Genomic DNA, 27,217 nt, shown 5'->3' with positions numbered 1-27,217 from the left:
GGTCCTCTACAGGGTTGTGTGAGTTCACAACGAAGAGTTATCATCCCTTTTTCTAATCCATAAAATGTGACATCAAGGCAACAATGCAAGTGTTCTGATAATATCTCTCAGTCAGATATAATTGTGTCTGGCCATCAAACAAATTTACTTTGGATTCTCTCCTTCAGCTCAGCTGCTGCTTAAGTCTGCTTGTTTCAACACGTTTTCAAACTGAACAAGCATCAAACCAGTGCAATGATTAAGCATTTCTAACTGACTTGGGAACTCCCTGAAAGCAATCATCCATTTCCCTACTTGTGTCCTGTGACTATAAGAATGCAGCTCCCGACTGGTTATGTCCCACTTCTAAAGAGTGACACAGAGCTGTACAGAGGCGTTGAAGAGTGTGACATGCTATCTGGAGGGTCATATCCAGACAGACAACATCTTGGAAAACCATGGCATTACTAACCTCAACGTATCTGATCTTAGGTAAGTGGTTGACATTTAGAGCTGGAGTCATGAAAGCAGAAATGATGTTGCACAAAAGACATTCAGTCAGTGGTGACTGTAAGAGCTCTTTGAAAAAGTTAACCAGTTAGTCCCAGTGTACAACCCTGTTTCCCCTGTCCTAACCTCTCAAATACCTGTGAATCATTCTCACTGATTTTTTTAAAGAGCCTTTTCATTGTGTTGGAGGGTGGGGAGCACAAAGGTTTACTATAGGCAGGCTCTCATTATTGCCATTTTCCCAACTTTCAGGTCATCAGGAAGCCTGACCCTAATGCTTTTGCTGGACTTTGGAAGGAAAAAAGGGCTCTTTTTTGCATTAACCATCCCTGGCAAGTCGACACTAATGTGTCTAATCAGTGACAACTCACTGAATTAAAACATTTGCCCTCATACATCACCTTTGCTTCTTTTCCAGTCACCTTAAAATAGCGTTCTCTTGTTCTTAATTATTGCACTAATGTGAGAGTTTCTCCTTAGTTACTCAGTCCAGACCTGTCATGACTGTGAACACCTGTATCAAATTTTCCTGTTAAGCTCACTGCATAGGCTGACATAGTAAGGCGAGGAATGTCCTACAGTCTGAGTTTGTTGAAAATGCTGAGCCTTCCCTTTCCTCTTTGTAGAGGAGAGGAGATCTCCCTGACATCTTGAACCATTTTATATCTATTGTCAACATGACTAACAAAAATCAATGTATTTGTCATCTTCAGATTGCTGCTTGTAAGCTCTTGTGTGCAAGATGTGATGTTTGTTTTGTACATTCAACATTGACTGCACTTCAAAAATACTCTGTTGGGTGTAAAGCATTTGCAGTATATTGGTCTTCTGAAAAGCATTAGATTTGAATACTACTTGATGATTAAATGGCTTCACATTACACTCTCAGTCCTCAGAATTGAACAGTCCCAGTTCATTGTAAAGTGTGCTGCGGCCTGAATTTGAATCATGATAAACTTTGGACCAGCATGTCAAGTGCAAGGTTTACAAACGTCATGTATGGCAGATTGATGCACAGAATGACAATGTCTTACAGAGTTGGCCGACACAGCCCTGTCACAGTGTGTTCTTTGTGTGAGTCACTCTCAGCATAGGCACAGTTTGTTTTAAATTTAAGACGAACTTAATATAAGGACTTGGATTAAATAACTATTGAGGCAGTGACCTCTTACACTGTAAAATTTGGATGAATAAAGTATTGATCTAATAGGGGAAGCTATTCTACCCAAACCTTTAATCTCTTTGAAGGCATGTTCCACATCAAGTCCCTTTCACCCATCAAGATTTTGCTTACTGCCTCACAGCTTGACAGTGCTTTAAGTACAAGTCTCTTACTCTTCTTCTCCCTATCATTCTAAAGTCTTTCCTGTAGAAACTGGTCAAAGAGAAGGCAAAGCCATGAATTATCTTTGGGCTTAAACAGAACTATTTATGATAGATTAATACTAAATACTGCAGTACATGATGGTCATTGGTATACTATGCTCAGCTTTATAGTCACATTAGCTAAGGACTAAATCCATCATCTTTGTGTATTCTTGTCTATGCTGATTATGTCGTCTTGAATATAGTGTGGTACAGTTGAGTTTGGTCAACTGTGTTCCAGTTCTGCCTACACTGTGCTATTTATGCTGAATGATGTATAGCTCTGTGATATCATCACAAAGTTGTTGCAGGGTCCTGAAGCCCTTTCAGAACATATCTAGCTTTGCAGCCTTTGGAGGTCACTGTGCTCCTCCAATTCTAGCCTGTAGGTTATCTCTAAAATCATTGATCTGCTGTCTTGTTTTCAGCTACTTAGCTCTCGAAATCCCTCCATACCTCTCCATCCTCCTTCAAGGACCTCGTAAAATAGTGCTGTTTTGAGGGAATGGCGGGGAGAGGGAGAGAGAGAGAGAGAGAGAGAGAGAGACCCGTGAGAGTAACAGGATGGCAGTAGTGTTGGGTTGTGGTGTTAGGAAGAGGAAGTGATTTGGGCTACATATGAGGTGAAGTCGTCTATTCATTGGCTTTTTAGGCCATACCCCTATTTTGTTTTTAAAAATTGAGTATTTAAGTGAGCCAGGCTTGGTCCTAGCTTCATGCCAGCCATTGCTGCCTCAGAGGTTTAGAACCCAATGTTTTGGCTCACAACCCCACTAAGGCATATAGACCCACAGTTTACGAATCTCTGTTACATTTATTACCTCTTTGACCAGGCTTTTGATCACCTGTGCTAAAATCTCCAGACATAGCTCACTGTCAAATTTTGTACGATAATCAATCCTGTAAATTGCCTTGGGACAATTTACTGTATTAATGACATGGTGGTGAACGACCATCATGGAATACAATTGGGAATTTGTGTGCCACAATCATAACCCAACTAAACTTTTTTGCCCTGAATTGATGGAATCACAGACCAATGATCTAAATGCTGAACAGGCAGGTGATGGTTTTGGGCTTGTCTATTTTATGTGAATTATATTTGATGATTTGGTCTGTGTGGAAGTTCTGATAGCCATTGCGTGACTAACCTGGGCTCAAATTGTGTTTGTCAGTTGACTAGTGATTGATTAATAGCTTTATTCAGGTGAGGCAGTAATAAATGTACATTTGGAGAACAGGTGAGATGTGTCTGTTGATGTTGAAATTTCCTTCCCCATTGCAGAGTCAACCAGGTGAAATACTCTAAGGCTTTGTTGATGATTGAACAATTAACTTGGCTCATTAATAGTACCTGAAGTGCTGGGTTCTTATGTTGTAACCACGCACATTAACACGAAAATTGTGCAGCTAGATCCCAGCTGCATAAACCATGATAGGTCTGGACAGAGCAGATCAGGAGAAATTATCTATTGGCTGCACTGGAGAGGGAGCTGGCATTGATCTGAGGCAATGGTGACTAAGGCAAAGCTTTTTTTACACAGGAGGTGATGAAGATTTGAAATGCACTGCCTGCTTGTTAAGTGGAGGCAGATTCAATTGCAGCTTTCAAAAAGGAATTGAACATTTATTTGAAAATAAGTAAATTTGCATGGTTGTGGTGAATTGGTGTCATGGGGACTGAAATTAGTTGCTTCTGAGGTGAAACCAGCACAGATCTAGGAGACTATTTGTGGTTTAAACATTGCGTGATTCTGTGGATGGAATAATATGTACATGGTGTTTTGCCATGTTGAGACTAAATGCATTGAGTAAATGATGGACAGATGAATTTAACTTGACAAAGCCAATTGCATTTGTAATGTCTCTGTGTATCTCTGTACAGTCTAGGACAAAACTGGCCATCCCACATGCCTTACCCGTTGACTCTTTACAGTTGAGGTCTCTACACATTGCAGAGACTGAAGGAAACTGTGGGTGGTGATGAGGGGATATGCAGTTTTCATGTATGCCAAGATAACGGTGGGCATCAGACTCGAAGAAGTAGCTGGCCATCCCTTGTGCCCTGTGCTTTCCTGTATCTTCATTCCCCTCTGTCAGCAGTGCTTGGCACTCACCATGGCACTGGTTACCTGTGACAAATTAAACTAACCTGATTAACAAAACAAATCCTCTTCACGCAGCAAACTGAACAACAACTATTTCATAATGAGTAATCAAATGTTTCTTTTTTTCACAGTGAGCTACTTTGGGAGGTTAATGAATCAATTTATCATTGGCAGTGATAACTGCTCACCTTCTGTCTACTTTCAAAACAACATGATCTGTATTGGTGAGTCCCTAACCACAAAAGAAAGCCAAGCAGCCTTCACAGACTCACGGTGTCCCAAAACATTTTATAGTCAAATAACTAATTTTTCATATTTATTATTATATGTGAGAACTGTTATAATATAGGCAATTTGGCTGCATCAAGCTTCTATAAACAACAGTGAGGTAATGAGCAGATAACTTGTTTTTAGCACACCTGAGGGAGCAGAATGGACATCAGTTAAATAAGGCACCTGGAAACAACTCTTCAGCAAGGGACTGGAGTGTTAGCTTTAACCATGTGCTTAATTTCTGCAAAACCATGTTACTACTGGATTGACATCACATATTACTCTGTCTAACATGTTTTGTCTTTCATAAGATTCTAGAATTACTTAGCTAGAGCTTGTTCTAAACTCTAGATGGATTTTGAGTAAAACTTGTGTTGTCACCAGATGCTGATGCTTTCTGAACCTGTACAAAGGGGATATGTCACTATACTGTAAGATTATGGGGTTGGGATTTCCTGCCGTTTTCAGACACTTGTCTCACCATCCTTCGCGAGATATCAAATTTCTGTCAATGGTTGCTATGCAGAGGCAGAAGAGGTTATGAAAATGGCCAGGAGGCTCAGAGAGACAATCAGCCTGCAACTTATCCAGTTTTGCAAACTCCAGGAATTGTGGAAGTTTTATACAGTTTAGCAATTGATACCAGTTTAAAATAATATTTCCCATCTCCCTTCGATATCCTGACTCCCACCACCTCCAAACTCCAAACAAAAAAATATTCACTGTCTTATATTTGAACATCTTAATTGATGTAATTAAAATGTTTTTCTAACACTTGCCTATATTTCAGATTATGACCACTGTGACATGGATCGAGTTATTCAAATCAAAGACTGTTCAGGGGCTGCAAATTGTCAAGATGCACCTGTGGGTTTGCACTGTCAATGTGTCAAAAAAGAGAATTCCTTTTTAGCGGAACTTTCCAGTTCATCACCAAGCTGCAGAGGTAATAGCAAGGAATCACACGTTATACTTCTCTGTGAGTTAATTCTGAAATGTTGTTTGAGTGAATCCGTTCTCTTTGTGATTTTTCTTGAGCACTTGGAAAGAGGGGGAGTGAATTGGCAGGGGTATGGAACAGTGAGGGTTGGCCAAAAGAGTGGCTAACGTAACTAAGATTGCACTTAACTCCGTTTCCCCAGTAAGTCGAGTAACTGAGCATTTTTAAAAGACTGAGTTAAGAGAAATCCATGATTGACAAGGGAGTGTCAGAAGTTATTGGGGCTGGATAAGATAGTGAATTTGAGGCCACAATCGGATCAGCCAGGATTTTATCAAATGGTGAAGCAAACTTGAATGGCTGAATGGCCTACTTCTGTTCCTAATTCAGTTAGTTGTTTGTTCATGTGTCTGTCGTGAATGGGAAAATAGAGAGAGGACCATGAAACAAAGTTCTGAAACAGACGGATACAGCAGCAATGTTTTCATGCCCTAATACTATCCCTGACAACAACTGCTTATATTTATATAGCACCTTTAACACTATTGCAAGAGGAATGGAATGTAAAAGTAGGGTTATTTTGCTCTAGTTGAACACTGTTTTGATGAGATCACATCTGGAGTACTGTTCACAAGCTTTTGCCACCTTATTTGTAAATCGACCAGAAATAGCTATACAGAGGCTGATATTCCATCAGCAAGTCACACTTCATTTATATGTTCACAGTACACCAGACATGGCCAGCCAGCTCAGAGTCAATCCCTCAAGTCAGGAGACTGTGGGTACCCTATTTATATGTATCATTCAGGGCTCTCTGATTAGCACAGGTTAATAACTCCAGTCAAGAATCTCATGGTCAATAAGATCCACCTGGTTCCAATCACTACAGAATCTAATTGCATTAGAATCAGTTCAGAGAAGGTTTACTCAACTTATTTATGGGATGCAAGGGTAGCTTATGAGAAAAGGTTGGACTACTTGGGTCCATGACCATTAAAATTTGGGATAAAGAGAGGTGATATTATTGAAAGACCATTTGCTGGACTTTTAAATTGTCTAAAATCAATAACTGCACAGTGGAGGATCCTGTCACATCGCTTTTAAATCCATATTCCATTCTGCACCTCTTATGCTGTGTCTGCAGGAGAGATAAAGTGGCTTGGATAAAGCAGCTAAGGCAGAAATGATATGAGTAAATTTGACTGGTGTGTTGCAAACCCTGCATACTTTTATTCACAAGGGACACAAGTCCTGGTCATGAAGAAAATAAGCAGCTGTAAACACAAATGGTACATCAAAAAGCTGAATGTCACCTTTGCAGGGCCCAAAGCAGGTCCTCTCTTGTTAAAATGCACTTAGTCCATCAGAAGACCAGAATATCTTGCTGTATGTTGCTGTGCCGGTAATGTAAGGTTAATCCTGAATGCCACCCACAAGTCCCCTCCCCCAAAAAACAAATTTTCCAAACATTTATTCTCTCTAACAAAACCCTCTTTTCAGCAAAACAATTATACCAGAGGACTATTTTCAAGTATTTAATTCTTTCTGCAGAGATTGACCAGCGTTACATCAACAATACTAAATTTTGTCCACCAGGATACTATTTTGACAGGAGAAGGTTCTGCATTGGTGAGTTATTGTTAATAATGGGTCTCATGTCTTTCTGCCCTTCTTAAAGTAGCTAACTGTGGATGTCGGTGTCAAATAAACTGTGGTCATGCTGCTGAATTAGTAATCCAGATCAATGATTTATGGGCAGCAGTTCAAATCCCAGCAATTACGTAACTTTGGAATTAAAGAAAAATACTAATTTCAGCAAGGGCAACCATTACACCATGTTAACAAAAAGCACCTGGCTCATATATGTCCTTGAGAGAAAAAAATACATGCAGTGCCCTTTGTGGCTCTAAAGCTAACCAGGGTATGAGGAGACAGTTCACCACTATCACTTTCTCAAGCAAAGTTAGGGATGAGCAATAAATGCTGATGTTGCTAACAACTATTGTTTACACCTAATAAATGCACTCATTCAAATAATCTGACAGAATACATTTGTTTTTTTGGTCTCCTTAATTTTACTCTGTGTCATGTGCAGAGGTGTGGAGAATAATTTTAATTTCCTGGAAACTTTTTGGCAATTCTGGATGGTTGGTAACTCTATTCTGGTTGGCAGAGAATAAATGCAGGATACAGGTCGGCTTCAGCGCCAGGAAGGGATCTAGAAAGAGCCATTGAGCAGTGAATGTTAACATAAACTCTTAAAAAATGAGAATGCTTCAATCAGATCAGCTATCATCTTATTAAATGGTAGAGTAGCCTTGAAGAAGCAAATGGTCTACTGCTGGCCCTTGTTTGCATGTGACATCTATGTAGCAACCTCAGGGAGGCCCAAAAAGCATTCTAACCAATAAACACTCCAGAGGGCTGCGTTGCAGAAAACATTATGGCCCATTTGTGCACAACAAACTCGCACAAGCAGAAATTTGATAATGATCAGATTATCGGTTGTGGCATTAATTGAGGGATGAATGTTGGTTTGGACAAGACTTCAGCCAGTATTGAGAGTATTCATTGAATTACCTTATGAAAGTTACTACTGAGTCAGCTTCCATCCTACTTTAAGGCAGCATGTTCCAGATCATTCCAAATCAATGCGTGAAAAATTTTTCTTCATCTCCTCTCTGGCCCTATTATGGAGTACCTTAAATTTTCATCTTCTGAATACCAACCCTTCTGGTGGAAAGATTTTCCCATTGTTAATCCATCATGATTTTGTACACCCGTAATTAAATATCCACTGAACCTTCACTGTGTAATTTTACTCATCTGTCCGTGCACATGACTCCCTCATCCCATGGCACCATTCCAGTAAGTCTCCTCTGCGCTCTCTTTCCGGCTTTGACAAATGCCGTAGGGCTGCAGAGAGCAACAAACTCAGCAAGCAGCAGAGAGCATTATCATAGAAAATGGCATCAACAGTGATGATTTGGTGTCACTGCCATGTGGTGGAGTTGGTCATATATAGCAAATCAAAGCTCAACCATCTAATGAAAAATATATCAAGTGGAACATAGTCCCTCCCACTCCTGATTTGTGCACTCTGGATGGTCACTGAGGCATTATGGAGTCAGGAGGTGAACTCCACATCCTAAAATACCCAGTCTCTGACCTGCTTTTGTTGCTTTGGTGTTCATATGGCTGGTCTTTCTGAGTTACTATATTGTTTTCTAAATTGGATCAATAAAAGTTACTGATTGTCAATCCCACTCTTTAAACTCAGATTAAAAATAATCGCTGTGTGCTGCAATTTACCAGAAGATGAAAACACTCTTTGTGACACTAGCTTTTCTTCTTCTTTTCAGAGTGGACTTGTGATCTGCAAGAAGACGTTAAGATTAACTGGTGTACTATAAGTAGACGATGTTTTGATACCCCTAATTATCTCGATTGCAAATGTAGGCAAGTGTCTCAATCAATCAAAATGCAGATGGATGTAGGTTCACAGAGGTGCCTAGGTAAGTAGGACAATTCTGAATTCTATTTATTTCAGAAACAAAAACTGTCAAGAATGTTTGTGATAGAGCACGGATTGTCACTGTCCCAGGATGTGGAGTTTGACCATGTTGGACTAAGATGAGGAGAAATCTTTTCACTCCAAGATCTGTGAATCTTTGGAATTCTTTCTCCCCAGGGGCTGCAGAAGTTCATTGGATCAAGACTGTGATAGATGGATTGTTGGACAGGAAGACAGTCAATGAGTATGGGGGTAGTGAGGGAAGGTGGAGCTGATGTAGAATTTCGGTCAGATGTTGTTGAGTGAATCTGATGTGCTGTATGACCTACTCCTGCCCGTATTTCTTACGTTTTGTCCTATGGAGCTCACTGCAATCTTAATGTCAACCTATTGGTTTCTTTAAAGGCAATTAATCAGGAAGATGTGTTTTTAATTTTAAAGAAAATACAGTTTGTTATGGTGATGGAAACTATTGGCATAAAGACAACTAGCATAGCTTCACTGTGAGGCACAATGCTAGAAAATGGCAGGCCAGCAGAAGAGAGACCCGTGGATGTTATGTTTGGTTATCAGGGTTATGTAAACGTGGGTAATAAGAAGAGTTTAATGGAATGTTGGAATTAACCTCAAGACAGCTAAAATTCAAAACTCTTGGAGAGATGGTACAAAGCACAACATGCGTGTTAGGCCCCCCCTGGAATCTTATATTCAGCTCTGCATGCTGCACTTAAGGCAAACTATATTGGCTTTGGCAGGGATGCACCCTATGTTCATTAGTTTGATACCGGAGCTAAAAGAGTTAAATTAGGTGATTAATATGGCTTACAAATGGTCGAATGCCTCCTGTCATGGTCTGTCTAGTGAAACCTTGTTGTTCTTCAAATCAGTTAATGGAACCACTACGTTGTTGAAGTTTAGAACAAACTTCTGATAGAATCTGCTGAGTCCTAAGAATTGAAACAGCTCTTTCTTCAAGGTTTGTCGCGGAAATTCCTCTTTTGTCTTTGAGTGGGGTCAACCTTCCATGACCGATGTTATGTACCAAGAATGTCACCTTTGCTTTCACGAATTCGGTTCAATTTAAGTTTATTACCAGTTTTGCTTCTCAGTCTTTCAAAGAGCTCTGCCAACTGTGCCATGTGATCTTTCCAGAACTTACTAAAGATCACTACATCGTCCAAATAGACTGCACAGTTTGTTACCCAGTCACAACTCTGTTCATGAATCTTTGGAATATGGCGGGGGGGCATTCTTAATTCCAAAGGGCATCACTTTAAACTGATATAGCTCATTTGGGATTACAAACGCAGAATTTTCCTTCACCGACTCTCTGATAAAGGTACCTGCCAGTAACCACGCATTAAGTCCAACTTGGTGATGTAACTAGTTTGTCCAACTTTCTCGATACAGACCTCCAATCTAGGAATTGGATATGAGTCTGATTTTGTAATGGCATTGACCTTCTGATAATCACGCAGAATAGTTGATCCCGTCTGGTTTGGGAACTAAGACGATCGGCGAACTTCACTTGCTCTGGCTTGGATCGATGATGTCATCGTCGAGGCACATCAAAATCCACATCATCTGGATTTGATTCCTCACTCTGTGGGGCAGTAACTAACACCTGTTTCTTCAGTTCTTTCTCTCAAGTATAATATGGTTTCAGTATGTTCATATTACATATCCGATACCAATTTTTTCATCTGATATCTTTACTAGATAGTTCACCTGACAACTTTTTCTCAATTTGATAGGGACCACTAAACCTGGCTTTGAAGAACTCCTTTATCACTAGTAACAGCACTAACACGTCATCCCCTCAGGCAAACATCCGAGTCTCAGACTGTTACCTACCACCTGCTTCATTCTATACTGTGCCCTCTTTAGGTGCTGTTTAGCGAACTCATCTACTCGATTTAGTTTCTCCATCATATCCAATACATCATCTATGTGTGACATCTCCAATTTTGGTTCTGTCAATTTTTCTTTAATCAATTTCAAAGAGCCTCGCGCTTCGTGCCCAAATATTAACTCCAAGGGAGTGAACTGTGTAGATTCATTTGGGGCATCTCTAATGGCAAACAATACGAATGAGATACCTTTATCCCAATAATTCGGCTAATCCTGACAGTATGCTCTCAACATGATCTTTAAGGTCTGATGCCACCTTTCTAAAGCTCCCTGGGATTCAGGATGATACGCACTGGACTTAAAGTGCTTTATACCTAAGCTATCCATAACTCCCTTCAACAGCCTCGCAGTAAAATTTGACCCTTGGTCTGATTGAATCTCTCTGGGTAGCCCATACTGTGTGAAGAAAGCTACTAACTCCTCTACTACCCTTTTTGCCTTGATACTCCATAATGGAATTGCCTCCGGAAATCTGGTGGACACATTCATTAGGGTTAGCAAGTACTGGTTCCCGCTTTTGGTTCTTGGGAGGGGACCTACACAATCAATTATAACCCTGGTGAAAGGTTCTTCAGATGTGGGAATTGGCAACAAAGGTGCTGGTTTTATTACCGCCTGTGGCTTACCTACCATTTGGCATGTATGACACGTATGGAAAAGGGTAATCACATCCTTTTGCATTCTAGGCCAATAAATATGTATTAGTACCTTAGCCTGAGTGCTTCGTACCCCTAGGTGACCTCCTACAGTTAGTTCATGTGCTACCCGTAACACCACCTGTATGTATGCTACCGGCAACACAATCTGGTGCACTTTGGCCCATTTCTCCTCTGCACTAACTTGCCGTGGTCTCCATTTCCACCTTAGGATTCTATCTTTCAGAAAACAACCCTCTGGAAAATCTCTGCCTCCGTTTTGGAGTATGCATCCACATATATATCTTCTATTGTCTTGCTGTTGCAAGCCTCTTAGTCTTTCAGGATTAAACTCTTCTGTCTGACCCTCTGCCTGTTCAGTCAAACAGGGTATCTGCTAATTAAACCTCAACTCCTTCATCTTTCTCTTTACTTTTCATTTCATGCTGTAACTTATGATAGTGGGATCTGGTTACCACACAGTCTGGGACAAAAGCAGGATATTTCTGATTTAACCCCTCAGTTTCTTGGTCTTCCTTGGGCTTCTCCATAACAAGAGATGTCACTCCCACCTTGGATCCTGCCAAATCATTTCCAAGAGCAAACTGAATTCCTAGACCTGAGACTCTGTCAATCATTCCCACAGTAACTTCTGCAGTCTTGAGTTGGCACTCCAACCTGATCTTACATAGGGGAACACTAAATTTCTGTTCATCTATCCCACATATTACCACACTCTTGAGTAACAGGTTATAAAGAGTGCATATTCGCTCATCCCTTACTATCAGTGACTGGTTAGATCCTGTACCTCTCAAAATTACAACTTCTTGTCCTTCTCCCCCAGTTCTTTCTGAGTAAACTTTACCCACAGAGGCAATTCTTTGTAGAGATCAGGTATTAACTCGATACCCAGCCCCTGCCTGTGCACTCTCCTGCAGCTTCTTGGTTCTTCTTGGGGTCTCCTTTACTACTTTCACTAATGCCACTAACGTAGCTTCTTCTACCACATCTTTTCCCACAGTGCCTTTCTTTAACAACCAGCACTGTGTCTTTATGTGTCCCACCTTCTGGCAGTGAAAACACGTTTTCCCAGTGCCCTTCTGAAACCATTGGCTCTGTAATTTTCTGTGTCCCACTCCATTACAGTGAAAACACCTGAGGCCTTTCACCTCCTTTTCACCCTCTTGGGGTTCTTTAACATGTGGTATTTTTTTACCAGTGATTTTTACTCTTGGTATCAGAGTGTTGGATGTCTCCTTGTCCCAACTTCTATCCCTCACAGGACGAAATTCTGCCTGGAAGCTTCTTTTATTCACCAACATGTATTCGTCTGCTAATTCTGCTGCCCTTCGCACTTCCTGAACTTTCTGTTCCTCCACATAAATTCTTATTATCTCTGGAAGTGAATTTTTAAACTCCTCCAGCAGAATAATCTCTCTTAGAGCCTTAAAGATCCTATCTATTTTCAAAGCATGCACCCATCTATCAAAGTGACTGTGTTTAATTCTTTCAAACTCAGCATAAATCTGACCTGGTTCCTTCTTTATGTTTCTGAACTGCTGTCTATATGCTTCAGGGACCAATTCATAAGCACTTAAAATAGCCTGTTTAACCTCTTCATAATCTCTTGACCCCTCATCTGACAGCGCAGCAAATTCCTCACTAGCTCTGCCTACCACTTTAGTCTGAACTAGCATTACCCATACATCCTTGGGCCACTCCATCTGCCTCGTCAATTTTTCAAATGGAATAAAGAAGGCTTCAACATCTTTCTCGTCAAAAGGTGGCAGAGTTTTGACATATTTGTATATATCACTACCTTCTCTTCTAATCTCCATCCTGTTAACTTGAATTACTTCTACCGCACTTGTCTTTTTCTCTGACACACCTAAGTGTTTGAGTAACTCCCTTACGATTTCAGCTTTACTTTTGTCCTTGGTTAAATCCAAATCTAATTTCTCTGCTCATTCTAAAAGTATGAACTTTTTCTTTCCTTCTAATCTTTCTTGGCAATTTGACAACCATCTTCAAATCCCAAAACCTCTTTAGCAATTTTAAGAGCCATTTCTCTCACCTTTAATTTAATCAACCACAAGTCACTGAAATTAAACAAATTGTCTCACCTACATTTTATTTCAAGATCTAGGGCACTAACCTGCAAGTGTTTAAATCTGTTGGGATTTTTCTTACCCCCAAATCTATTCAAATCTGTCTAAACCACTCAAATCACAAGTCCAAGACCCAAACTGTTCAAACCATGGACAAAAGCCCCCAAAACTGTTCAAATCCCGGACAAGCCCCCAAACTGTTATGACACCTGGTAAACCCTCCTGCTTAATTTAAACGAGCAACACAGAAAAGATTTATCCCGTGCAGTAATCTGTGAAAATCCAAGAGGCCAAGAATTATTTAAAGTATAATAGAGAATAATTAACTAACAACTATTTACAACTCCTTCCTCTAACCTATCTTTTACTTTCCTTTCTATTGTACTAGTCTGATAAAACCCCCGACTAAGGTTGACTGAAAAATTCAAAGTTCAAAACCAGCCAACGATTGAATCTTTTCTTTATTTTCCTCTGTAGAGTTGCTCTCCAGGTTGGTGTTGATGTTTTTCTCTGTGCAAATTCCTTCTCTTGACAGGTACCTCTCAGAGAATTCTAACTAGCAGCATACATTCTTTGGTCTTTTGGCAGTTCTCCCTGTCTTATACCCCCAAAGCAAGGGACTGTGTCATTTCCATTAATATTGTCAATATATTCAATTCAAACTTAATTGGAGTTTGGTTTTTTTGCAGGGTATAGTTTAAACTGATTAGCCTAATTCAAACTCGCTTTTGGCTCCAGGCAATCAGGTACCCTAGCTACTGGACCACATGTTACATTGTATCTTATTCAGAACACTTGGTGCTGTCAGGTAATTCTCTTAGCTTTTAACTCTCAAAGGTATAGTACACTCACATCTTCATTACACCAGGCTTGTGTTCCTGGATTAATAGAAGATTCACTACCAGCATTGACATTGTCTGTGCTTGAAAAACAGGATAATGTCTGCAAGGCTTCATGATTTGTATATTTAAAAAATGATCTAATTGAAGTGCTTAAACTGATGATAGGTAGATGGAGAGCAATTATTTGTTCTCAGAGAAGATTTCAGAACAATGTTAGAATAGAGCTAGGCTGTTTGAGGGAGATGGCAGTTAGCAAGTTGGATTATAATAGGGAGGTAGGAAATAGTCTCAGTGATGGTGAGATTATGAACTCAGAAACATGAAAAATGAAGTGGAAGCCTGGAACTCTGTCCCTCAAAAGGCAGTTATAAATGAAGATTAAGTAAAAATCTCCAAACTGAGATTGATAGATTATTGTTAATGAAGAGTACTGAAGAACTGTGAAATGAATATGGGTTGTCAAAGTTGGATATAAATCACACATGGACTAATTGCATGACAGAATTTCCTTGAGAGGCTGAATGGTCTATGTCTATTCCTTTATTCTTATCTAATTGCTTCCATACTGATCAATCTGTCCAGTTTTAACCGGTTAAAGAGCTTGAGCCATTAATATTTTGGCCAAAACTGGAACACATTGGTTGAATCACAATTCTGCAGGATTATAGGAATCTTATTGTAGAGGATGATTAAAGGACTGAGTAGATGTCAGTGTTGCTCATGTACTCTTGGCACTTCAGTACACCTTGTAAAACTGCTGCCAACTCATAGAAGAACATTCTGCGAGAAACAGTAGCAGCTCTATTGTGTTTTAAGCAGAATTTATAGCATAGATATCAACTGCTTGATCCATTAGATTAGATTAGATTACTTACAGTGTGGAAACAGGCCCTTAGGCCCAACAAGTCCACACCGACCCGCTGAAGCGCAACCCACCTAGACCCACTCCCCTACATTTCACCCCTTCACCTAATACTACAGGCAATTTAGCATGGCCAATTCATTTAACCTGCACGTTTTGTTTGTACTGTGGGAGGAAACCGGAGCACCCAATTTATCTTTCCTGCTTATATTTTGTCTTGCTTGCATGGAGCCAAGGATCTGCTGTATAGAAAGTCCTTGATTAATGTAGTTTTGATTAGTAAGGTTTCGCCACACATAATTTGCATTTTGCATCCCAAAATTTCGATATGTGCACCTAATTCTTGATGACGCAGTTCTTACTTGACTCCAGCAGCACAGAGAAATAAATGTGAAACAAAACTTACCATTCCTGGATATGTTGCTGTTCATTCCGCATTTAGATGTTACATGCCTTAATTAAGAGCTGATAAGTTTTTAGAAAAGTGTACACCACCAGAAAAAACATGGAGGCAAGAAACATCAACAGATAATATTTCTGCATATTTTCATGTCCATTTGAGTGTTTTATATTAAGCATAATCTTCTATTTGGTACTTGTTTGACATTCAGGGAACATAACTAGAATGGGTTTCTGTGGGAATGTGTGATTTGAATAATGTGGTTTTATTTAGCATGGTGATTTTCAAGAACGTAACTACTGTTGTGTTAGCATACTATTGTGTTTTGTAACTATTATATTAGCACTATCTGTACTTCCTTAAAATGAATGTTCACAGCCATGAAGGAACCAATTTGCATACAGCAAACTCCCACAAACGGCAATAATAGGTTAACTCTTTATAGTGATATTCAGTTGAAGGCTAAAGGTTGGCCGGTATTTCCCTGCTCTTCAAAATGGTGTTGTCGACTATTTTGCATCCACATGAGATGGAGTCTCAGTTTAACAATTCCAAAAGACCCCACTGCTGACGTTTGTAGAGCTTCTGACCTCCTATTCTTTCCATCTCTGAGACTAACTATTACCCACCTCCTTAATATCATCCAACTTCTCCCTCTCTTAACCCATCTGTACTTGAAACCCGATTCTATGTATTTGTTTCCCTAGACACCATCATTCCAACATACTCCTTACCTTCTGTAAACTTGGTATCACCCAAAACTCCGCCACTTGTGTTTTAGTTCACAATAAGTCCCTAATACCTGCGTACTGATCTACATTGAATTCTGGTCAAGTAACATCTGGACTTTAAAGTGCTTGTCCCTGTATTCAGATTCCTCCAAGCGTCACCTCTCCCCATCCTTGGAATCTCTTCCAACCTCACAACTTTCTCAGATATTTGTGCTTTACTAATTCTGGTCTCATGTGCATCCCCAGTTTTCTTCGCTCCATCTGTGATGTTAGTTGTCTTGGTCCCAAGCTCTGGAATTCTCTCCCTAAACATCTCTGCCTCTCCACCTTGCTTTCCTGTTTTGAGCTGCTACATAAAAGTTTGGTCAAAAATTTATGTTTTGTTCATCTGACCTAATATCTACTTACGTATTTTGATGTTACAGTGTGTTTTCTAATGGCCTTGTGAAGCATCTTGAATTGTTTCTAATTGTGTTAAAGTCACTATAGAGGTTAAGTTGTCAGTATTGAATAGCACCTAGTTAGTTAACCCATGAAAGATTATGATCAAAGTATTACCTGTACTGTTGATTTTTCCCGATTACAGGAATTTTGGATCTGAAAGAGACTTGATTTGCCTACTTATTAATTTGACTGTAATGTGGGAAATACTTATGCAAACACTCATACATTTTATTTGGTTTTAGATATTGATGAGTGTCTTCAAAATCCATGTGGTGCTGAACAAGCCTGCACAAATAAACCTGGAAGCTACAGTTGTGATAACAAAACCTGCATTGGTAAAAACAAAGTTAATCAAGTTTTATTATTTTAAAAAAAGGTGCCATGTGAAATTTCGATTAATATTCAGACACACTGAACCAGCTCAAATGAATCCTGGTGTAAAAACATTGCCTTCAGGTTCCCTTTCATTCTTTCCCCTCTAACCTTAAACTGATGCTGTCTAGTCCACAATTCCCCAACCCTGGGAAAAGGACTGAGTGCATTCACCCTATCCATGCCTTTCATGATCTTACAAGCTTCTATAAGATTCCCTTTCGGTCTCCTATGCTCTAAAGGAAAAAGTCCTAGATTGTTCAACCTCTCTCTATAATGCAGACTGCTGACTCTTGACATCATCCTTGTAAATTTCTTCTGTACTCTTTCCAGTGTAATAACATCTTTCCTATAGCAAAACTGAACACAATTCTCCCAAGTGCAACCTCACCAATGTCTTGTACAACTGCAATGTAACTTCTCAACTTCTATACTGAATGCCCTGACTGATGAAGGCCAGGTGCCAAAAGCCTCCTTCACTGCCCTGTCTACCTGTGACTCCAGTTTCAGAGAACTATACACCTGACCTCCAAGTCCCCCTGTTCTCCTGCACTCCTTAAGGACCTACCATTCACTATGAAACTCCTACCTTGAGTTGACTTTCCAAAATGCAAGACCTCACACTTATCTATATTAAACTCCATTTGCCATTTCGCGGCCCACTTCCCCAGCTGATCAAGGTTCTGCTGCAATTTCTGATATCTTCCTCGTTGTCCATATAATTGTCTATTTTAATGTCATCTGCTAATTTACTAATCATGCTTTATACATTCTCATCCAAATCATTGATATAGATAAACAGCAGTGGGCCCAGCACCAATACCTGAGGCACTCCACCAGTCACAGGCCTCCAATCCAACAAGCACCCTTCCACTATTACCCCTGCTTCCTACCATCAAGCTGATTGTGTATCTAATTTGCCAGCTCCCCCTGGATTCCATGTGATCTAACCTTCCAGAGCAGTCTACCATGTGGAACCTTATCAAAGACCTTACTGAAATCCATATAGACTATGTCTATTGCCCTGCCCTCTTCAACCTAACTGGTCACTTCATGAAAGAACTCGAACAGATTTGTGAGGCATGATCTCCTGTGCACAAAACCTTTCCCAATCAAACCTTGTCTTTCCAAATGCATGTATATCTTATCTCAGAATCTTCTCATGTGACTTACCTACCACACATGTTAAGCTTACTGATTTATAGTTTCCAGGCTTTTCTTTGCAGTCTTTTTGAATAAGGGCACAATATGTACTACCCTTCAGTCTTCCAGTACTTCACCCATGGCAAATGATGATACAAGAATATAATCCAGGCCCCCACAATTTCTCCTGTAGCCTCTTGCAGAGAAAAGGATATATCTCATCAGGACCAGGAGATTTATCCACCTTAATACATTCTAATACATTCAGCACCGCCTCTACTGTAACATGGATTGTTCCCAACATATAGCCACTTACTTGCCCAAATTCTCAATTCCTCATGTCTTTCTCAATGATGAACACAGAGGATAAATATTCATTGGTATATTCTTTATCTGGTGAAGCTGTGGATGAGTGCCAGGTTTTAGAGCTTCCTTTGTTCATCCAGACTGTCAGCTTTCATTAGCCTACTCTGCCATGGCATCATTGACGACCATCTCACCTCCAGGCACAATTCCTTGAGAACTCCCATAATTCAATTTTATCTGAAACCCAGTTGGTCCAAAACTTTACTTTCAATTCATGACTAAATTCATCCTACTGTCATAAGTCCTATCCTCACGAATCATGGCTGGAATCCAAACCTGTCCTCCTTGAGTTGCCATTTACAAATATGTTTTTGAGTGCACCCTGTGTCTCTCAAGCACTGACATGTTTAAATTACTTCAAACAGATTCAAATGCTGTCATATGACCAAATCAGCTCTTAACAAAGTGACATATTTTGTGATTATGACAAAGATAAACTTTCCATCTTTGGCCGCCTTGACCTGTACTCAGTCATTGATGCAGTTGACTGCGCCATCCTCCTCAAACCCCTCACCATTGTTGTCCAGCTGTGGGGGGATCTGCTCTTACCTGGTTCCATTCATTATCTGTCTCATTGTAGCCAGAGATTCCCTGCAACAAAAACAGAATTTGCTGGAAAAGCTCAGCAGGCCTGGCAGTATCTATGGAGAGAAATCAGAGTCAATGTTTCAGGTCGAGTGACCCTTCCTCAGAACTTTAATTCTGATTTCTTTCCACAGATGCTGCCAGACCTGCTGAGCTTTTCCAGCAATTTCTGTTCTTGCTTCTGATTTACAGTATCCGCAGTTCTTTCGGTTCCTATGTAACACTTTCTCCTGCTTTCTCCTACACTATTACCTCTGGTATCCCCAAAAGATCTGCCCTCAACCTTTCCTATTTCTCATATTACACCTTGCCAACATCATTCCAAAGCATAGAGTCTGTTTCTGTAGGTGCACTTATGAAACCCAACTCTACCTCACCTTAGCTCTCTCAACTCCTTGACTCCTACATTAACTCTGATTTCTCTCCACAACTGCTGCTAGGCCTGCTGAGCTTTTCTAGCAATTTCTGTTTTTGTTGCAGGATAATCTCTGGATACAATGAGACAGATAATGAATGGAACCAGCCCTATCAGACTGCCATTAGGGCTTCCAGTACTGGATGAGCAGAAATCTCCAATTAAATATTGGGAGGTTTGAAGTCATTGTTTTTTGGTCCCCACTCCAAACTCCATTCCCTTCATCTCCAACCCCAGTCAGACATTAAGCCAGCCTGATTGCACCACTAGCATTGTTACATTGTGTGCAAACTTGCTGCTTCATTTGCAGAAACAATGATTGCAACTTTATTGTCCATAAAGCATTTTGAAAAGTCATGAAAGTACTGTAAGGCACAAGATAAATTAGATTAGATTACATTACAGTGTGGAAACAGGCCCTTCGGCCCAACAAGTCCACACCGATCCGTCGCAGCTCAACCCACTCATACCCCTACATTTACCCCTTACCTAACACTACGGGCAATTTAGCATGGCCAATTCACCTGACCTGCACATCTTTGGAGGAAATCAGAGCACCCGGAGGAAACCCACGCAGACACGGGGAGAACGTGCAAACTCCACACAGTCAGTCGCCTGAGGTGGGAATTGAACCCGGGTCTCAGGCACTGTGAGGCAGCAGTGCGAACACTGTGCCACCGGGCCGCCCACCAATGTACATGAGTTTTACTTAAGACACTCTGGGAATGGCAATAAATGTTGGCTTTTTCTTCATCCACATACTGAGAATGAATAAAGGTGAATATGTACACATTTCTATTTGCTTTTGTAACTCTTGAATTCCGTGTTTAAATGTCTTCATAGACCCGAATCAATTTAACATATCACGGTGCAGTTTCATCCACTGGGGCCAGCAGATTCAGGTATGTTACCACAGCACATCACACTGCCATTCCGATGAAATAGCTGTAACAATAACCATGTGTGAAACATTTCAATCAAATGTTAACCTTTAAAGAAAGCAATATGCATTTTGGGGAATAGAACAATTCCACATTGCCAGTGCTTTGCCCTGAACGAATTTGGATTTTATCAATGAGCAAAATGGTTTATGAGTGTTTCTTTACTATTATGGGACAGTCTAAAATGGAGCTGCCATCAGTCAAAGGGTAGAATCTTCCACTCTGATCGGTGATGAGTTTGGAGGTGTGAAAGGCATTTAATGTGGCATGGCTGATCCTGCCTCCATTCAGATTAGGTTCTGAGCAGGAGGTCCCAGGTCGAGTTGCCAACCCCACCAATGAAGGACTTCTGACCTTCATGACTATTCCATGACCTCTGACTATTGCCAATGAGTGTCCACAATGGGTCAGATTGAAAGGGCAGCTTGTCACCTCAGTGGGATTGGTGGGGTCCCACAATCAAAGGTAGTCAGTGCCTGGTCAGGAAACTGGACGTTGGATAGGGGTGTGACAAAGAGAGTCACCTACTACGCTTATTACCAGTCCTGCTGTCTACTTCTATCCCTATGATCTCCAGCCCATGAACCTCCTCCCCACAACATTATTTAGCTTGTTTTTAGGCTGTAAAAGATAGGAGCAGAAGTAGGCCATTTAGCCTATTGAATCTACCCTGCCATATAATGTGATCATGGCTGACCTTATAATCCTCATCTCCACTTGCCTGCCATTTCCCCATCATCCTTGATCACTTCATTATTAAAAATCTGTCTATCACAGCCTTGAATATACTTAACAATCAGCCTTCTGCAGTAAAGAATTGCCTGGAACGTCCACCGTCCTGGAATTCTGTGGGTGCTCTTCTTCCAGCAATCACTGCCCCCTCAGCCTCTGGCTGGCAGCTCTCACCTTGAATGAACTTCGAGCCCAAGGCCATGGTTCGAGGGAGATCCAGGCCTTGGCCTTGTCAGTGTCTGATTGCCATGTGTTTCAACAGGCTTCCCGAAAAGAGGCACGCCTGGTTGCTTGCTGAATCACTAGCCAATTGGCAAGACACCTAATGCTATAACAAGAGTCCACTCCAAGTTTTGTGATATTGGCGAAGACCATTTTCACCTATTCTGAGTCCAAGTTTGGAACTTACTGGATACAAGGAAATATTTCCTCTTCTTTGCTCCAGAGCTATATCTCACACCTCAATGCATATGTATGCAGGTGAGCATGTGCTATATATGTAGCTGAATACACAGAGCATTCACATATGTCTGATAATTATCAGTTATGTGATGGTATTTATGAAGTGTTATGCTTGTGATTTCTTTGCGCATGTTTGAACCCTACATACCTTTGCTGACCTCTGAAAATTTTGCAAATTATTAATTCCCAGTGGACTGAGATTCACTCTCTACTCCTAAAGATGTTCAAGCTTTGTTTTCTTCCTTATCACAGAATTCCTGGTATACATTGCACAGATATTGTTCTGAGGTTAATTCGATTGTTGGACTGGTGAATGAGCAGTGTCAGGCCCAGGATGGTGAGCCTGTATTTCAGGTTAGTCACAGCAGATAGCACTTCATTTTGTTTCTTCACAGGGTTAAATTGGTAATTCAGCCCTGGGAGATTCCAGAACTCAGGGCCTATGTGCCTGAAGGCATGGCTGCATAATGAGGGGATAAAGGAGTTGGGGAATAGAAAAAAGAATTGAATGGAAAGAGAGTGTAAAGATATTAATGCATTTTACGATTGAACGAGATTTCATAGATAAGGAATGTGGTGGGTGAGGGTATGAAGCAATTTGAAAATGAGGTTTAGGAGCCTGGGTATGTCTGAGCGCAAAGTGGTGATGGTGAACAATGGATGTGTGGTCCACTATTTGCAATAACTGTTGGGTGCAGTTTCTGCACTGGATTTGCTAGTCACTCAACCTGTCCTACGATATTGACACTATAAGGCTCGTATTCACACCTAGCCTACCAAATAATCTACATCCTATATATGTTCAAAGTGAGACTCTGGAAAATGTCACCTTTTTTAAGGAATGGAAAAAATACTGGCCTGGTCAGCCATACCCACCTCCCATTAATGAATTGAAAAAGTTGTTTCCCTTAACTCACAGTTGCCTCTCTCAAAAACTGGCTGTACTGAGTAAATGCCACCCTAAGATTGAGAGAAAACTGACACTGGCAATGGTGTGTTAGAACTCAACAGGCAAGCAGCAGAACTTTGCAGAATTTCAAGTTTACAGATTGTGGAAGGTGAAACACATGATGGTGGAACTTGCAAAGATTATGCCTCGGATAAGGCAGGAGGGGATTTTGATGGAGCCAATGAGAGTTTGGGAGCTCAACCTCGGGTCAAATAGCAGTGAGGCTATGAAAAGCCAGTTCAGTCTGAGGCAATGGCAAGAGCAAGGGAAATGGAATTGATGGCTAAAGGACAGAGTTTGTGGTTAGAACATCATTAAATTTTATAAAATAATTTTTATAAAAAAGGCTTAATGTTTATTTGAATTGAATTGAATTTATTGTCACGTGTATGTCTTGTCCTCTACAGAAAATTCTTTCTACTGCAAATGAACTGCTAAGGAATGACTCCTTATGGGGGAATTTGGAAAATGAAAAACGGTTTTATTTGGCTTCTATATTCCTGCAATCTGTGGAAAACACTGTGATAATTGCCAGTCTAGATTTACCTGATCAAGGAAAGAGAATTGTATCAACTGAAAATATTGGTAAATTCAGCAGACATATTTGATTTGATATGCTTTCTTGAAGCAAGTGTGAGTGGCTGATATGAGGCATGGCAGCTATTGACATTCTATGCAAGACAGATAATGTGAAAATTATTGAGAAAATACTCCTCAATCAATCATTCTTCAATCACTGGGATTCAACTAATTGACAGTTCTTTTGTCTAGGGAACACACTTGTGTCACTAACATGGAAAATCATACAACACCAAAAGAGTAATGTTCACTGTATAATTATTACTTTAAAGAACTGTAGAAGTTGTTTGGTTTTCAACCCATTGACTCAGGTGGGGACAGTAACAAGAAAGCCCAGCTGACACTCCCAGTGTAATGCTAAGGCAGTCATGCATTGTTGGAGGCAACATCTTTCAGTTGACTTCAAATAAAGCTCTATCTGCTCTCTCAAGTGAGTATAAAAGACCCTTGACACTGCGGACAAAAGACAAGAGGATATCTCTTGTGTTATGGCCAATAGTTATCCCTCAACCAAGGTTTTCAAAAAAGGTTATCACATTGCGGTTAATGGAAGCTTGCCGTGCACAGTTGATAGCCACATTTCACACATGCTACCACATTAACTATATTCAAAAACAGACTTCATTGACTTTTGAGTGTTCTGAACTAGTGAAAAACACCATTTAAAAACATATCCTGAGATTTTATTTAATGCAAAAGTTGGAACTTCCTGAACTCGTGACTAAACGACATCTCCAGATGACCATGGCTGGTGCCATCTTATATTTTCATGGTCATCCACCCAAAATATCTGGGAAGTTTTGGGTAGTTTTGCTGCCACCAACGTTTCTGGAGGGTATTGATCTAACCTACATATGCCATGTAAGGAATGATGCCCGCGCAATATCTTTGGCAGAAAATAAGTTCAACCTTGACAACAGTAACTAGGTTTATTACACAGTACTTAACCAATTACATTATATCTGAGATGCATGAAGGTATCCTGTGAGACATCAGGAGCAGCTTAAGAGGAGGTTTACATTACTACTACTACTGAAACATTCTCAGACACACATTGGTAACAAACACAGAACTGGTTAGGAAAGCACAACTGTTTAGAACACTTATTAATTCCTCCTTGGAAAGTCCCTCTATATCCTGATAGGCAGACCTTATTTAATGATATCAGTTGACTCTTTCCAGTAATAACTTCCTTTTACAACATCTGTGGTTAAATCTACTCCCACGGGAAACATTTACATAGCTTCTTTGTTTTAATTTTTAGATCTGGAAATGCATAACTTTCAAGGTAAAAATGCTTCAGCTACTGAAATAATCAGACTCCAGACAAAAGGCACCTTTATAGATATTAATCGAAGTAGAATCAACAAAGAAAAAACAATGGGTAAATTTAATTTTTTCTGTTAATAATTTTCTTGTTCCATTTTTTTGAGAAGCCGACTTGACTTATTTTCATATCTAAATCATAGAGTGGAATTTTTCAGGTAATTCAGCCTCTGGGAATGCTGCAGGGAGGGACATTAGAACACCCATAATTGGCAATCTAAAATGTGTCTGAGCTGTGGTGAATCGATCACACTTGGTGGCATTCTCACTCTCCAGAGGTGCTCATTCCCCACAATGCTGAGCAGCTCTGCAAAGACATTATCTGTATGTATGCTGTTTTGCTTTTTGGGTGATCTACACTGACAAAATATTGAAGATGGTGAAGATGAATATGTACACTTAGGGGACATTGTATGAGTAAAATACTGCACTTACCTACAGCTAGACAGGGTCAAGAGCTTTGGCTGAAAATTGTAAAGGCATATTGAAAAGTGTTCAGTTACTGAAAAGATTGCAAATTTGTTTTTGGGACATGTCATCTCTGGTGAAATGGATATTTATTGCCTACGTCTAGCAGCCCTTGAAGAAGTGGGTGATGGAACTCCTTCCCGGCAGAAGGGGAAGGCATTTCCCCCGGTGTGCTGGCCAAGATTTATCACTTGACCAAGATCATAGAAAAATATAGATAATTTGGCTGTTGCTGTTTGTGGGGGTGTTCTCTGTGTAAATTGCTGCACTCCCAAAATGACAACAGTAATTACTTTTCAAAAATGCCTCAGATTTGGGAATATATGAAGGTGGAAGGTGCTATATAAATGCAAGCCTTATTATTCCATTCTAATTAGTTCCAGATATTCTTAAGTGAAATTAGAATGTGCACCTTCAAACTTTCTTCCCGTGGAAGGTGAAGAGATTTATTGTTAGAATAGATAGAATAGATTAGATTATCTTGTATTGTCTATATGTACTCCAGGAGATGTTTAGGAGTACAATGAAAAGATTTTACAACGGTTGCGTCTGAAGAAGTTACCTGAGGTACAACTACCTAGTTACAAATCTGGGAGACAAAGAAAAGTAGTGCATTACTTACAGAATCTAAAAAAAAATAAGATGGATAGGCAGGACTGGCAGCTTAATGTTCCAGGAACAAAATGCTACAGGAAGGATAGAAAGGGAGGGAAGAGAGGAGGGGGAGTGGTGTTTCTGATAAGGGATAGCATTACAGCTGTACTGAGGGAGGATATTCCTGGAAATACATCCAGGGAAGTTATTTAGATGGAACTGAGAAACAAGAAAAGGATGATCACCTTATTGGGATTGTATTATAGTCCCCCTAATAGTCAGAGGGAAATTGAGAAACCAACTTTAAGGAGATCTCAACTATCTGTAAGAATAATAGGGTGGTTATGGTAGGGGATTTTAACTTTCCAAATATAGACTGGGACTGCCATAGTGTTAAGGGTTTAGATGGAGAGGACTTTGTTAAGTGTGTACAAGAAAATTTTCTGATTCAGTATGTGAATGTACCTACGAGAGAAGGTACAAAACTTGACCTACTCTTGTAAAATAAGGCAGGGCAGGTAACTGAGGTTTCAGTGAAGGAGCACTTTGGGGCCAGCGACCATAATTCTATTAGACTTAAAGTAGTGATGGAAAAGGATAGACTAAATCAAAAAATTGAAGTTCTAAATTGAAGAAAGGCCAATTTTGAAGGTATTAGGCAAGAGCTTTCAAAAGCTGATTGGGGTCAAATGTTTGCAGGTAAAGGGACGGCTGGAAAATGGGAAGCCTTCAGAAATGAGATAACGAGAATCCAGTTAAAGTATATTCCTGTTAGGTTGAAAGGGAAGGCTGGTAGGTACAGGGGATGCTGGATGTCAAAAGAAATTGAGGGTTTGGTTAAGAAAAAGAAGGAAGCATATGACAGGATGGATCGAGTGAATTCTTGGAGTATACTTAAGAGGGGAATCAGGAGGGCAAAAAGGGAACATGAGATAGCTTTGGCAAATAGAATTAAGGAAAATCCAAAGGGTTTTTACAAATACATTAAGGACAAAAGGGTAACTAGGGAGAGAATAGGGTCCATCAAAGATCAGCAAGGCATACTTTTTTGTGGAGCTGCAGAAAATGGGGGAGATACAAAATGAATATTTTGCATCAGTATTTACTGTGGAAAAGGACATGGAAGATATAGACTGTAGGGAAATAGATGGTGACATCTTGCAAAATGTCCATATTACAGAGGAGGAAGTGCTGGATGTCTTGAAATGCCTAAAGGTGGATAAATCTCCAGGACTTGATCAGGTGTACCCTAGAACATTGTAGGAAGCTAGAGAAGCAATTGCTGGGTCTCTTGCTGAGATATTTATATCATCAGTAGTCAAAGGTGAGGTGCCAGAAGACTAGAGGTTGGCTAACGTAGTGTCACTGTTTAAGAAGGGTGCTAAGGACAAGCCAGGGAACTATAGACCAGTGAGCTTGACATTGGTGGTGGGCAAGTTGTTGGAGGGAATCCTGAGGGACAGGATGTACATGTATTTGGAAAGGCAAGGAATGATTAGGGATAGTCAACAATACTTTGTGCATGGGGAATCATGTCTCACAAACTTGATTGAGTTTTTTGAAGAAGTAATAAGGAGGATTGATGAGGGCAGAGTGGTGGATGTGATCTGTATGGACTACAGTAAGGTGTTCGACAAGGTTCCCCATGGGAGACTGATTAGCA

At 40.2% G+C, this 27,217-nt stretch overlaps 1 protein-coding gene across 5 annotated transcripts in view; it reads left to right on the top strand.

Annotated features, from left to right (window-relative positions):
- The first annotated feature begins 364 nt into the window (after window positions 1–364).
- The window catches only part of LOC122552183 (adhesion G protein-coupled receptor E3-like), a 58,569-nt gene continuing 31,716 nt past the window's right edge, over window positions 365–27,217 (top strand). For 4 of the 5 annotated variants that reach the window (XM_043694771.1, XM_043694768.1, XM_043694769.1 and 1 more), the window contains exons 1-10: window positions 365–471; window positions 4,094–4,186; window positions 5,026–5,181; window positions 6,727–6,804; window positions 8,538–8,690; window positions 16,865–16,957; window positions 20,347–20,405; window positions 21,891–21,992; window positions 22,995–23,172; window positions 24,431–24,550. In XM_043694771.1, the coding sequence (XP_043550706.1) occupies window positions 438–471; window positions 4,094–4,186; window positions 5,026–5,181; window positions 6,727–6,804; window positions 8,538–8,690; window positions 16,865–16,957; window positions 20,347–20,405; window positions 21,891–21,992; window positions 22,995–23,172; window positions 24,431–24,550 (1,066 nt within the window). In that variant the 5' untranslated portion in view covers window positions 365–437. Of the gene's footprint in view, window positions 472–3,325; window positions 3,370–4,093; window positions 4,187–5,025; window positions 5,182–6,726; window positions 6,805–8,537; window positions 8,691–16,864; window positions 16,958–20,346; window positions 20,406–21,890; window positions 21,993–22,994; window positions 23,173–24,430; window positions 24,551–27,217 lie in introns of those variants that run through there. The other variant, XM_043694770.1, reaches the window with a different exon arrangement.

The sequence above is a fragment of the Chiloscyllium plagiosum genome, chromosome 8, assembly GCF_004010195.1.
Source record: "Chiloscyllium plagiosum isolate BGI_BamShark_2017 chromosome 8, ASM401019v2, whole genome shotgun sequence".
Lineage (NCBI taxonomy): Eukaryota > Metazoa > Chordata > Chondrichthyes > Orectolobiformes > Hemiscylliidae > Chiloscyllium > Chiloscyllium plagiosum.
This window is presented reverse-complemented; position numbering and strand designations above follow the sequence as displayed.